The following is a 14844-nucleotide window of genomic DNA, read 5'->3' on the forward strand; positions in this document are numbered from 1 at the left end:
TTCACCCTCCACTGAGACTGCCTCATCAAGGCCGAACAATGAGAGCAAGAGACAGGGAGAAAGAGGTGAGGAAGGGAGGAGGAGGCAAGAAGAGAAGCAGAGAGAAGTGGCAAAAGGAGTGACGGAGGGAAGCAGGAAAGAGGGATGAAACGGAAGGCAGAGCAGGGAATGAAGAAGAGGAAGCCGGGGAAGTGAGGGGAAACGAAAAAGAGTGCAGGAGGCAAGGGGAGTGGAGACACCAAGGATACAGTGCAACATTTTGTTGAAGGGCCCCATTTGTTTTGACTAAAGGCAAAACGGATAGTTACCCCATCCCAGAACCACAAACCACCAGAAGAACTTTCTTTCGGAGAAGAAAGAAATAACCAGTAGGGTATGAAGATAAAGGCCTTCCACAAGAAGCCAACTGTAGTTAGCCATTATGCAGAAGTTAGTGAAGACCATGATCATCTTACACCTGCCCTGAGGAAACAGAAAGAGATTATAAATAGGTAGGTAGGTACTTTATTGCAGAAGTAGCCATAGGCCATGTGCAAGATACAAACAAGAATAAAATACAAGGTATATACATATATAAAATATACAAAACATGACATAACAATTCATATAGAGCTTGGCTGGGCATTTGTCTTTTCGGCAAAGGACTCTCTTAGCTTGAGAGCCGCAACTGCAAAATTAGCGGCCGCAATGGTCACAAAGTTGGAATCATCAGATAAAAGCGCAAATATCATTTCTCTATCAGAACAAGGTCTTAAGAGATTTAAAATGGGAGAGAGAAATTTCTGTCTAGGGTCGTCGAAGAGTGGACAGTAAAGTAAGTAATGAACGATCCCTTCAATGTCATTGCAGCCATATATACATTGGTGCTGGATTACTGGAATACCCCGAAACCGTCCCTCAAGATAGGCCGTAGGCATGGTTTGAAAGCGGAGAGCCGTAAAGGCTCTTCTAATGAAGGGTCTATCTATGGCTACTAAATAATTTGACATGTAGTGGTTAAGTTTGATGGTAGGATACCATCTGGAAAAGGAGGCCAACTCAATGGATGCTCGATCCTGAGCTGCATCATGGTTGAAAATCCAGTTGCGAAGAGCGGTGTTACTGAGCTCCACTAGCTTAGCAGGGGAGAGGTCGTATTTGGAAAAAATGGACAGCCACTCTGTGGCAGCTCCGACAGACTGCATTTGTTCTTGCCAACACTGCTTGGCCAAAGAGGCGCCGTCCATGTCATTAAGACGAAGCCAGAATCTTAGTAATGCTAGATCTATGCGTGCTTGTATTGAAGGCAGACCCAATTCTGCTCTGAGATGGGCTGCCGGGGTCCCCTGTGGGAGGCCCAGCAATTGTCTCAAAAAAATGTTCTGAATAGATTCAAGTTTAGTTCTGGCCATGTTTCCCCAAAGTTCAACTCCATATAGGATTTTGGGGAGTATTTTTGCTTTAAATATTTTAATCAGCGGGGGAATAAGTCGGCCCCCCGTGTGAAAAAGAACTTTTTAGCTGAACCTAGAGCTCGGGACCCAACTAGAGCCGCTGCCCTGATTTGTAAAGTCCAGGATAGAGATTATAAATAGCAACCAGTGTTTTGTCTTCCTTCCTTAGACATCTGGGGCCTCACCTTGCCATGCCCTGCTTTATTTATTGGTCTAAAAGTTGCCTCTTTTTTTTACAGTTATGCTGTTTGTTATTGCAGCTTTTGGATAGTATACAACTAATACTCAGAGCAGACCTGCTAAAATCTTTGGACTTCTGTTACTTAAATCCATTTATTTCAATGGATCTGTTCTGAGGATGACTAACATTGGATATCAGCCACTGCTTTCCACATGTTTTATGTATTAGTTTGGATTATTTTATTTCTGCCATTAGCATCTATGTTTTAAGGTAGGTTGTTTTTCCTTTTTTTAAAAAAAAGTTAGTGTAAAAACCTCAAAACATTATTTTAAGTAAAAACAACAACAGATCTGCAACAAATTATCATTGTTTAAATCATGAACAGTTTTCACATCCTCAAATCTATTGCAGATCCCACAGGTTCATATTCACACTCTTGTGAAATCTAAAATTTGAATAACATACTTTGATTTGATTAATGTATTTTGATTAATTTCCTAGCAAAGGTTCATGATATCACATCATGACACACGTTGTATACCAGTCAGAATTGTGTTTAAACATGTTTTGCTCTTGGGCTTGTAATTATTTCATTCAGTTAATTTGCTTATTCCAGCCACCCCCTGCATTTGCAATTGCCTTAATGAATGATACATTATTATGTTCTGAACACACACACACACACAAAAAGGAGGATCAACAACATGATCCTTAGCATTTTTACTCAGAAGTAAATTCTCTATTTCTATTGGGTTTACTCCTAGGTAAGTTCACATACGTTTGCAGCATAAGACTGCAATTTTCTCTGACAAAATTGCTCACAGGGATGAAAAGAAAATTTAAATTCTCAAGCAGGTTTCTTCATCCTCTGATGAGCTGGATAGTAGGCCTACCTGTTTTTTCCTTACCATGTGTAATTCACAGTAGACAGCATCCTCAGTGTCCTCAGACAGTACAGGATCTTTAATGAAGTTTGCCATGGCTCGCAAAATGAACGATGTAAAGAGCTGCATGTGGATGTAATTTCTTGTACAGCGAAGTCTTCTGTGTCCCAAAGAGAAAAGCATTGAGCAGGTGTCTAAAAAATGGATTGCTTGGTGTTCTTATCAGTGATATGAACAACACCTGAGTCACCTTAAACAGAATCAGACTGTTGTTCCATCTAGTCCAGCATCATCTGCTCTAACTGGCAACAGTAAAGAGATCTCAGTCCCATTCCTTAAATCCTTTAACTAGAGATGCTGGAGATTGAACCTAGGACCTCCTGGACATAAGGTAGAGAGCTAGAGCCCCTCAAGTCAACAGGAAGCCTCAAATATCCCCACCAATAATCAACAACCATTCAATTCCACTACCTGACTTGACAGTATGGTGAAGCAAAACAGATGTCTCCATGCAGAATAAAATTGATGACTATTGAGCCACATATCTTTGCCATAATACAGGGGTGGAAAATCTGTGGCCCTCCAGATGTTGCTAGACTATAACTCCCTGACTATTGGCCATGCTCGTTTGGGCTGATGGGAGTTGGAGTCTAACAACATCAAGGTCAACAGGCTCCCGACCTTTGTCTTAATAAAGGGATGCAGTTGCTTCTTTTTTGCTACTTGTCAGGCTTTCACAGATCCACCCACAGATCCACCTGGAAAAAGAGTCCCTTATTCTCTAATGAGCGGGACAGCCATCAACAAACAGATCCTGTCCCCAAAATCTCACCTTAAGTCCCCAAAACCTCACCTTAAAACTTGTAAGTGCTTTTTTTTTATTCCCGCACATTTAAATATACACTAATGACCAATAAAGTTTGAATAGAGTGAACATCTTTCCCACTGTTACAATGCAAAAGTTGAAGCTTCTTCAGAATGAACCTTTGGCAATAGAATATTCTGCACATGCACCTTCCTCTCCACATGGCTAAATAGAACAGTTTTCTAGATAACACTTCATTTTACTCTTTTTCTGAGGCTATTAAACAATTAACCAAGGAATAGGAAAGCATATAAAGAAAGGGATGATCAATTCTTCCGCACCTGAAAGAAGCCAGAATGCCTAAGGCAATTGTCAGTGCCACCAGAGAAGTGCTGGTTCCAATGGTGTAGACAATCTCCAACTTCATCAGATAAGACACCTGTCAAGAGACATCCAGGAGCACTTAGTCCAGGCAGAGATGCAATCATGCAAGAAACCCATCCGTTACTGTTTTAAGAATAGCGGCAATATGTCTCTTTCAGAACATGCTATCCCATCATTTGTTCTAAAGCTGGCATAACCATGAATTAATGTGGCTTTGCCTGAAAAAGGATTAGGAATCGCTCCCCAGTAGAGATGGAAAGATCTATCAGTTTCGATTATCTCCATTTCTCATTTTTCCAATCTTAAATTCAGTTTTGCAGCAACCTGGAACATTTTTTTTAAAAAATCTCATAAAATTCTTCAGCATTTTTGACTGAGAGCACATTTTTGCAAGAAATTTATCCTAAGTTAACAGATTTTTGTATATTATTTCTACTAATTTATTCATTTTTATCCACATTTCACCCTAATATATGTATTTTTGTCAACATTGGTTGGTCGGAGAACTGCACTGCAAGATTTGGACAAGTGTGAATTTCAAAGGATGGCTGTGTTTCGGTTCTCATTATTTTGGAAAGTGCGAATTTGACAGATCCAGCTTTGAATGAAAACCGAACTGAACATCTCCCCCATCCTTACTCCCCAGTTATAATTAGGCCTGATTTAAAACTCAGAGAGAAAGATACCCACAGAGGGTTGTATGTGGTTGGTGTCAGATTTAAACTGGTTTGTCAGCATTGTCATGTGCAGCGTTAGTGTACCACAAATCAATGGCTTGGGGGCAGGCTGTGTTGCCATGTTAACAGTACCCATGTAGGAACAGATCCAATTAAGTGTCAGCCACACTAAAACAGACTGCTATTCTAAAGAGAATTTTTGAAGGACTACCTTTTGGAAGGGAGGGTCTATTTGCTTTATGATTGAATAATACTATGTTTTGCCACTAGGTGTTGCTATTTACCAAGTCTTTCCTATGCTGCTCTGTACTGCTGTGCTCCAATGCTGCTGTCTGATCCCAAACCCAAGTAAGCAAGCACGGAGGGATAAAAATGAAGGATGAAGGCAAACATTTGAAGGCTGCAATCCAATACATGTCTACTCAGAAGTAAGCTCCATTGGGTTCAGTGGGACTTACTCCCAGGTAAGTGTGTATTTGATTGCAGCCTCAGTGTGGTGGAATCTGCTTGAACACACTTTATACTTTTTAAGTATCACGTTTTATATATTTTTTGAAAACAAACTAAAATACAAAGAAAATCCACAACCGCAGCACAATGAAACATACCAGGAACAGCAGAGAAAACACACATAATACATAATAAAAAAAATAAAAATGCCAGCCAAAATAAAACAAGCAATCTTAACAGCAGACTTAACAATGGGCAAAGAAACAAACTGAAAGCCAGTGAACTTGGAACAAAATTGACATTCTATGGTATGTCCAGGCAGAAATACAAATCCGGCAGCAGCATTCTGAACCCAGACCAGACTGTCTCCATGGGCAGCCTCACATACAGCCCATCAAAATAATCCAACCTATACTTGACTAAGGCATGAACAACCAATCTAGATCTGATTTCTCTAGGAAGGGGGGGCAGTGGGCAAACCAGATGGAGTTCGTATAAAGGCACCCACGGTCACCACTGTCACCAGCACATCCATAAGCAGCTTCATTTAGATGTTAAAAAGCATAGGGAACAAGGTGGGACCTTGTGGCCACAGGGTGAAGCAGCAATTTCCCCCAGCATCACCTTCTGGAACCTATACCGCAGGAAGGGCTGGAATCACTGCAAAAAAGACATCCCCCTCAACTCAAGCCCATCCTTGCTTGATGGCCCAGAAAGATGCCATGGTCAAAAGCTGCTGGGGGGATCCAGCGAACAACAGGATCACATTCTCCATGTTTATCTCCTGGTGCTGGTCATCCACCAAGGCAATCAAGTTACATAGGAATGTTATGTCTGCCTTTGGCCATGCTGTTTATTTGAACTTACCCTTTGTTTCCAAGCAATTATAGGGGCATTGATTTCTTCTGCATTTAAGCCACAAGCAATATATGGTCTTGGATATTTTTCCGACCAGCCTTCCCTGGTGCAGTTGCGGTAGATAAACCCTTGTATTGCAATGACAGGAACAAAACAAGTTGCATAATTAGCAATTGTAGCAAGCACCGGTAAAAGCTACTATTATAAATACATATTCATGGCCACAAGGAGAAGTTGGAAGCTTTCATTTCCATTTTAAATTAACCACAGCTTGTTGTGATGTCTGAACTCATACAAACTGTGGTTAATCTTAACTATGGTTTGTTGAAATAATACAATTTCAAACTGTAGTTTATGAAGCTGGCTTGTTTAAGCAAAGTGTAGTTAAGATTAGCCATTAGGGGAGCAGCAAATCATTCACTATTCTTAAAACATGAGCCAAAATGATAAGATGTTCCAAATAGCTGTATTTATTATGTAATGTTTAACAGCAATTAATTTCCTCTGTCTGAACATGGAAATTCCAGTCTCCGTTTTACTTTGCTGTTCTACAAGGCACAATGTTCATTGTTGGCACTATATAAATAAATAATTCTTCAGAATGAAAAAGTCATTTCAGAATTACAAGTGTCAATATATATAGAAAAGTTATAAACCCATTCAACTGATTGCACATATAATATGGTTGTTATACCGTGCTGTGAACCACAAAGTACTAATGTCAGTCACTTTTAGTATAGTAACTGGTATGCAGCTAAATCCTAAGCATATTTACTTGGAAGCAAGTTCCACTATGTTCAATGAGGCTTACTCCTCTCGTAAGCATGTTTAGGACTGCAGATGTAAAGTTATTTAAAACACGATTGACTGATATTTATTTAAAAAATTTCCACCGCTTTTCATCATTGATTACAAAGCACTTTGCAACATATTAAAACAATAAAGCACTGTAAGCAGGTATAACAAATAAAAACAACAATAAGACAGTGGATAAAATAGCTGAAGGCCAAATTCACAGAAAATATTTAAAATGCTTAACAGATTTGTAAGTGCCTCCTGAGGATGCAGCCATTTAAAATGGCTCATAAAACTAATATGAATGCATAGTTGCATTGGTTTTTTGCATTTTATTAGCTCCCTTTAGCAACTGAATTATCTATCTACTTGAAACTGGTGGGAAAAGCTGTCTGGGGCAGCCTTCCCTGACCTGGTGCCCTCCAGCTGCTTTAGGCTTCATCTTCCATCAGTCTGATGGGAGCTGTACTCCAAAACAGCTAGAGGGTACCAGGTTGGGGAAGGCTGGTCTCGGGACTTCAGGTGTGCTTTGCATTGTCACCAGCATGCAGATGACAAGCTGCTCTATGTCTCTTTTCAAGATTGTGTCACGAAGCTTAAGATTCTGAATCAGCGTCTGAAGCCAGTAATGGACTGGATGGGAGTAAAAACAATTGACACTTCATCCAGCAAAACAGAGGTGCTGTTGGTCAATAGAAATGCTGATGTGGACACAGCAGTTTAGTTTGTCTTGGGTGGGATAGCACGCCTCTTGAAAACTCAGTTTCATACTCTGGGGGTACTCCTGGCTCTGGCTCTGAGCTTTGTTGTCCAGGTGAGAGATCTCCAGGAGAGCTTTTGTTCAACTTAGGCTGGCGAGCCCATTGCACAGCTCTGCCCATGGTGATGCACGTCTGAGTTACATCACATCTGGACTACTACAATGTGCTCTGCCTTTGAAGAAAGCTACAGCTGTTCCCGAAACTAGGGCTGGCCGGGTGAAGAGACCTGCTTCCGGAAGCACCATGAAGGGGGACAGATAATGGCAGGCATCAGTGTCTCAATGTTGCAGCAAGATACCTTACAGTGTTGATCCTAATGGAATGGGGGACCCAATTTGGGCTCAGTATTAGGCAGCAAAATATTGTGCCGGCATGAGTCCAGAATGCAGGGGCCAGATTGCTGACAGGAGCCAGTGATTGGAAGCTTGTGACTCCTTAACTGGTACAGCTTTACTGATTTCTTATTGGCTTCCAGGACTGGTCCTATCTAGGCTGCATGAGCAGTGCCAAGCTTTAGAGGACCAAGTTCTGTGCATCACATGTCCTGTCCTGCACCTCCTAATCTGGCTTGCTGCCCTCCATGCTGTCCCATTGACAGTGTTGAGGTATGTTTCAACGGCAAGTCCAACTAGTATCTGTATATGGAATGGGGGTGGGGGTGGGGAAAGAGAGGAAAACATCACCTTGTCCTTGGCCTCAGACAGTAAAACATCTTGCCCCTGCCCTTGGGTCCCATTCAAGTTATAGCCTCTAAAACCCCGAATTGTTTGGGAGCAGATTAACACCCATCCCTTACACAAGGTTCCCAACCACAGTATCGAGAGCACTGCCAGTCCTATGCTTTGCAAGCTGTTTGCACTGATTCTTTCAACCTCCAAATCCAACAGTCAGTCCATTTGCTCAAGGTCTCACCATTTGGCCTATGAAAAAGTCCAGAGGGTTTTGTGCTAAAAGCAGTCTGTACATCTTTGGAAACAAAAAATAAAATAAAATAAACAAATCTTTGGGCTTCCTTTGAGACCCATAAAGCAAGGTTGATTTATTTAAAAAACAAACAAATTGGCTTGCTCTAGCCTGCTGTGGCACCGCCATATCCATCCTTATGTAATAGGTTTTGGAGGAAGTTATTTGGCTTCCTCCAAAATCTATTAAATGAGTTGGCAAAAACCCTAGTTATGTTCACTGCTTGTCATTAAATTCAGGGGCAATGTACCCTACCATGTCGGAGAAAGAAACAGCACAACATTCAGTTAAACACTGCATGAGCGCTCTTACACTTGCATGGTAGATTGAGGGAGATTCGGACTCTAAAAGAAAATAATAATAATTCACAAAAGTTAAAGATAATCATAAAGAAAAAAATAAAATCCAAATCCATATTATGACAATCCCTTTCTTAGTCCAACACAAATATTACAAAATAGTGTGCAAGCTTTCAAGTTTCTCAGAACTCTTCATCAGGCTGGTCAATGATGGTGGTGATGATGATGGCTTGGATCCCAAGGTCCTGTGAGTAGAACCCCCACTCACTAAATACTGTGTGCTAGTGCATTACTGGAATGTGTTCGAACTGGAAACAACAATCAGCTCCCCATCCCTCATATAGATATTCCCTTCACAGAGCTACAATTCCCAGAGCATGTAACAAGCAATCCCTCTTCTCAGAGAACTCTGGGAATTGCAGGTCTGTGAGGGGGATAGAAGACTCCTAACAACTCTCAGCACCCTTAACAAATCCAGTTTTCATGATTCTTTGGGGGAAGCCATGACTGTTATGGTATGATACTGCTTTAGATGTGTAGTGCAGATGGGGCTATAGAGATCAATCAATATAGATATAAACAATTTTAATGGACAAACAGCATCCTCAGAAGCACTTTGTAAGCAGGCCACCATTTTTCTCATTTTACAGATAGGAACCCAAGGCTTAAAAAAAATAGCTTATTAAAGACTGTCCAGAAAGTTTCATAGCTGGGACATGAACCCATACCTCATTCCAAATTCTCTCCATTGTATGGCATAAGAACACAACAAGAGCCCTGATGAATCAGACAAAAAGTCCATCTGATCCCCATCCTGCAGCACACAGAGGCTACCCAGATGCCTCTGGGAAACCTACAAGCAAGAGGTGAAGGCAACAGCCCATCTTTCATTCTTGTTCCCTAGCAGGTAGCAATCAGTGTCATACTACCTCTGAACATGGAGGTTACATACAGTAGGGCCCCACTCATACAGCGGGTTACGTTCCGGACCCCTACTGTAAAGCGAAAACCACTGTAAAGCGGAACCCATTGAATAGAATGGCGCGCAATGCCTGAAAACTGCCGTAAAAGCGGAACAAGCGCCGTATGAGTGGGGCTTTAGTCTAATTGAGACTGCTGTATTAGCGAGTCGCTGTAAAGCGGGGCCTACTGTACAGTCATCAAGGCTAGTTGCCACTGTTAGTTCATGGAGGACATGGCTGATGATGACAAATATTTTTTATAAATAAATAAATCCAAAGAAGTTGTGCCACTTTTCAAATTCTGTTTATTGAGCATCTTTTCCCAATTTTGATGTCAGAGAACAAAAGAAGCAGCATGTTATTTCCATAATTTATACCCGTTACTAGCTCAAATGGACTCCTAAGGTGATGAAACCTTACTATTCATCTGCTCACCTCAGGTGACTAGCAATTGCCCACAGGGGAGTAGGCAAGGAGCAAATGCAGAGGCCAGCTATACCTCCTAATGCCAATTGGCTTATGCCATTTTCAGCAACATCCATAAAGCTATGCTGTTTCCCCACTCAAAGAAAACCACAGTACAGCTCTTGGTCTGTAAACTGACTTTCTACCTCTTTTCCCCTTCACACAATAGCAGCGGAAGAGCTGGGAGGGCCAGAGAACTGGGAGACCAAAGCAAGAAGTGGGTAACCAACCCTGCAATATTTCTGTGCAAGGCTGAGATAGCAGTGCCATATTTTTCTGGAACCAGTTCCTAGATTCCCAATAAGATGTGTTTTCCTCCTGGAAAAACAATATATGACATACCATGCCCCAACCTGTGTTACATTAAATTAAGGAATTGTCCTTTAGTCCTTGACAGTGTACAAGCAGAACGTGGCATGTAACAGTGTCTTTGGAAGTGTTACATCTTATTTTTAATTTTACCTGTTTTCCCAGTTACCGTTTGGAAGGCTTTGGGGCAAGGAACGCTAACTGTTTCCCCCACAGACGAAGATGGCCAGCAGGTAATATTATCCCACATTCCAAGGCATCTGCCTAAGATTCAAGAACAAAAAAACCCCCCACAATTGTTGAAAAATCAGTGGAGTAACGTGTAATTCTTACCTTTGCACAGTAGACAGCATTCATTCAGAGGTTTCTATACACACACACACACCTCCATCCAGGCAAGCAAGATGCATTATCACAGTTCAAGAACACACAACGAACGCACTTGAGAAGAGTGTGGAGCAAAGCCAGTGTGAAGTGTGGCCCTAGCGCAGGAAGGGCTGGAAGGGAGGGGGAGGGGGCTGGGCAGTCCCAAGGGACAGTTAAAGAGGCCTGGAGCCTTTAGACCCCGGGCCTGAGGTTTCTCACCCCTGCTCTAAGTATATTTCTACACCTCATTTTCCATTGGTTACATTTATGGCTGAGATCCTCAGGATTATTTTATTTCCCAAAAAAGTCTGTGGTTGCTCTATAGCAGTCTCCTGTAATGTTTTTAGCAAACTGTGATAAAAAAAAATATCACAGTTAAAAACTCCCTGATTTGTGCATACATTAGCAACAGTTTAAAAACCAATGTCTGTAACCAATGTCTATAACTGTCCAGAGGAGAGCAACAGTTTTTCCTGTAGTGTTGCTTCCTGCTCATGACAAACAGGTTATCTGAAAAAGCACAAAAGAAGGTGGGGGAGGGGGAGAGAGGGGTTATGAAAACAGTTCAGCCATGGTGAGCACTGGCCACAGGATAACATAATGCTTCATATTCATCTCCTCCCAATACCACAAGTATTTTTCTTCTGGCGGAAAAATACAAAGGGCTTTTGTTTACTTTGTATCTTATAATGCACATATTTTTAAATCACTTAGGCCTGCATTATGTACAGCCGAAGCACCATGGGAATTAGCAGTCTACAAGTCTCCACTCATCCTCGTAGACATTAATCACAGCCTCAGGAGCGTATGTGAAGGAAACTGTGATGAGTGTGCTGGGGAAAGGGAGGACAAGTGACCTTGCTCAATTGTCTTCTACTACACACCATTCATACCCATTCAGCATACAATTGGCATTCATAACCAAGGACAGCATATAGAGACCAAGCATAGTGGCAGGTAGATAGCAAATACACAAGGGCCATTCGTCTCAAAGGTTCCCACAGATCCAATGGTTGCATATTGGATGGCTATAACCTGAACTCCACTCACTGATAAACAGGGAGGGCAAGGCCACTGTTCTGTTTATATAAGAAACAACTATACTAATAAAACATCATTAATCAAGACCAGGAAGAAGCAGATTGATATTACTCTTCAATCAACCATTGTTCTGCAATCTGTTTCCCAGAAGGCAACTCTTCCCTAACCTACCTGAAACATACACACCCACGTTTGCTTACCTGGCTGTCTGTAGACACCATAAAAAGGGGCACATATTATTCTAGCCACTAACGATCAATTACATACATCAATTACATACAGCGCTTCACCCGAAACTAAAACTTCCTTTTTCAAACATTATTAAATATAATTAAAGTAGTGCAGAAGGAGGAAGAGAATCATAATAGGGAAGCAAGGTTGAAATTAGTTTAAAGTTCTATCAAAGACAAAAATTCCACTATTGTTTCTTCAACCCAAAATCCTAGGTGTGTAATGTGGTATCTGTAGCTCCCTGAAGGGACTTACTCAGCCTGAAATCATAGAATAGCTGGAAGGGGCCTATAAGGCCATCGAGTCCAACCCCTTGCTCAATGCAAGAATCTAAATTAAAGCATACCCAACAGGTGGCTAATACCTCCAGTGCTGGAGAGCCCGCCACCTCCCTAGGTAATTAGTTCCATTGTCATACTGCTCTAACAGTTACAAAGTTTTTCCTAATGTTCAGTCGAAATCTGGCTTTCTGTAACTTGAGCCCATTATTCCATGTCCTGCACTCTGGGATGACTGAGAAGAGATCCTGGCCCTCCTCTGTGTGGCAAACTTTCAAGTACTTGAAAAGCAATATTGTATCTCCCCACAATCTTCTCTTCCCAGGGCTAAACATGCCCACTTCTTTCAGTCTCTCTTCATAGGGCTTTGTTTCTATTCCCTGATCATCATTGTTGTGCTCCTCTGGACCTGTCTTCATCTTGGAACTGAGTCTACAAGCTGACCTCATAGCTATGACATCCTTATTTCCCTCATCCCAGCTTTATGTAATATCATGCCTGATGAAGAATTCTGGAGAACTCAAAAGGTTACCACACTTTTGTGACGTTTGAGTCATTTCCCACATTTTTGTGACATTTGTGACATAAAGGTATGGCTCAATGATGGTTTTTGGACTTGTGTTCATGGGATTTGTACTAGTTTAGAATTGCAATAATCTATGGAGGGTTATTTTTTTTTACATCTGTTAAGATATTATAAAGAACAAAGGTGTGGTGTTCTTAACAGATAATTCCTAGCATTTATTTTTCAAAGACCATCTCAGCTCTCATTCTTCATTACATAAACTGACACATAAAATATCTCCTGATAGGATATGCTGCCATCATTTGCTAATCATTCCTTCTGATGTGCTGCACGTACATGCCTGGAGGAATATCTTCAGCACAAAAGAATAACTTCTCATCCCCTAAGGAAAGGTTCCCTCCAAGAGATTGTTTATCTCTTTTTAGAGTGTTGCCCTCCTTCCTAGACACCCTCATTCTCCTTGATAGCAGGGGAGATGTCACTCTGGGAGTGGGATCCAAATATAACATCCCTGAAGGCCTCATCCACCAACCTTTGTGGCTCTTTCCCTGTTGTTCCCTGAGGGCCAGGAGCTCATTGCACCAACACCCACAATGGCTGTCCAGCAGACAGATAATCCATACGTGATGTGACATTCTGTGTAATACATTGGAAAGATCCCACACCCCTGCTGACTTGTTTGAAACTCAATAAACTACAAAAATAGATGTGTTGATTGGGTTTTTTGAGTTCACTTGCTTGGGAGCTCAGAATTTGTTAGGTCAAAGAGAGGAGGGGCGGAGCAGGAGGCATGGAAGGAGGTGAAAATGTGAGATAATGCAATCAGCATCCCCCCTCAGCAACTCTTTCTAATAGTTATTTCTCTCCTTTTCGGTGTGTAGTTGGTATTCGAAACCCTAATCAAGGGAAGGAAAAGTGTGGGAAGGCAGTGACTGGTGGAGGACATCATATGGATGAGGATGAATTATGCTGGCACAAGGGGCTTACATTACAGATTGTATGAATGTATGGATGAGCCCATAGTCTACTGAAAAACTGAACTGAAAGCTGAAACTCTTACACTTCAGTTTACAGACTGCCCCTTTCCACCTAAAAAAACTTAACCACTTTAACCTAAAAAACAAGTCTACACTGAGTTTGATCTAAAAGCCAAGCCTACCCTTTTCATTTAATTCTAAACTGACTCTCCCACTAACTCATTTTGTACTGTGTGGAATCAGTGGTTATTTGTTTGTTTTATACCCACTCTCCAAATTGGGATTTGTAGGTATCCTAACATAACGCACAGTAAAATTTGATTGTCATTTTAAAAAAACTTATGTTGAGGAAATGCTTATCAGGGTCTCATGCTTTTGGAGACAAAAACAGGTAATATTCTTTCACAAGAAGGAATAATTTGAGAGTAGAATCCTTCCACCCAAGTCAAGTTGATGTTTTACCTGAACTCCCGAGCAATTCATTTCCGGTTGTTGTGTTCAATTCTTCCTTGAAGAGGGCCAGGGCACAATGCTCTTCTTCTGTTATCATAATTTTCTTGATTTCACATGACGAAATAAAGGCTCTGATCTGCTAGTTTAGAAAGCAATTACTCTTTTATTGGTCAATAGCCAAACACTTATCACAAAACATTTACGTAAAGGTTTCTAGGCAGCATCTAGTTATATAAACAGATGGATTCTTAAAAGAAAAGTGCAGCATTTTAAACTGAAGAGAGTGGCATTTAACATTTTGCTTGCATTTTGAGCTCATTTTGAACCCAAACTCACTATGGTAGGGGCGGGGAACCTCAGATCTGGGCCCAAATGCAGCCCCCCCAGGTCTCTATATCTGGCCCTCGGGCAGAGCTTGGAAAAGTTACTTTTTTGAACTACAACTCCCATCAGCCCCAGCCAGCAGTTGTAGTTCAAAAAAGTAACTTTTCCAAGCTCTGCCCTCGGGACTCTCACAGGCCACACTCCTTTTCCTCAAGCCATGCCCCTGGCCAGCCCTGCTCTCTATTCTCCTTGAGTGCTTTTGCCTTGCTGGAATCTGTCAATGAACTCTAACAATGCCTCTTGCTTGCCTGAACGAAGGGTGAAGAGATAGATGTGTGTGTGCGTGCGCTGAAACCTCTTATGTTTGCATGGCTTGAAGGTACTATCACCCCCCAAGACCTTTTATGGCCCCCAGCCTGAAT

General features: G+C 41.5%; 1 protein-coding gene across 1 annotated transcript in view; it reads right to left on the reverse strand.

Moving 5' to 3' along the window:
• SCTR (secretin receptor) overlaps window positions 1-14844 on the reverse strand; it is a 31261-nt gene that overhangs the window by 15193 nt on the left and 1224 nt on the right. Inside the window, exons 2-7 of the mRNA XM_061612708.1 lie at window positions 14108-14237; window positions 10380-10490; window positions 5682-5800; window positions 3645-3742; window positions 2523-2658; window positions 309-462 (exon numbers count right to left, since the gene is read on the reverse strand). Coding sequence (XP_061468692.1) covers window positions 309-462; window positions 2523-2658; window positions 3645-3742; window positions 5682-5800; window positions 10380-10490; window positions 14108-14237 — 748 coding nt within the window. The remainder of the gene's footprint in view (window positions 1-308; window positions 463-2522; window positions 2659-3644; window positions 3743-5681; window positions 5801-10379; window positions 10491-14107; window positions 14238-14844) is intronic.

Source organism: Rhineura floridana, chromosome 2 (assembly GCF_030035675.1).
Source record: "Rhineura floridana isolate rRhiFlo1 chromosome 2, rRhiFlo1.hap2, whole genome shotgun sequence".
Lineage (NCBI taxonomy): Eukaryota > Metazoa > Chordata > Lepidosauria > Squamata > Rhineuridae > Rhineura > Rhineura floridana.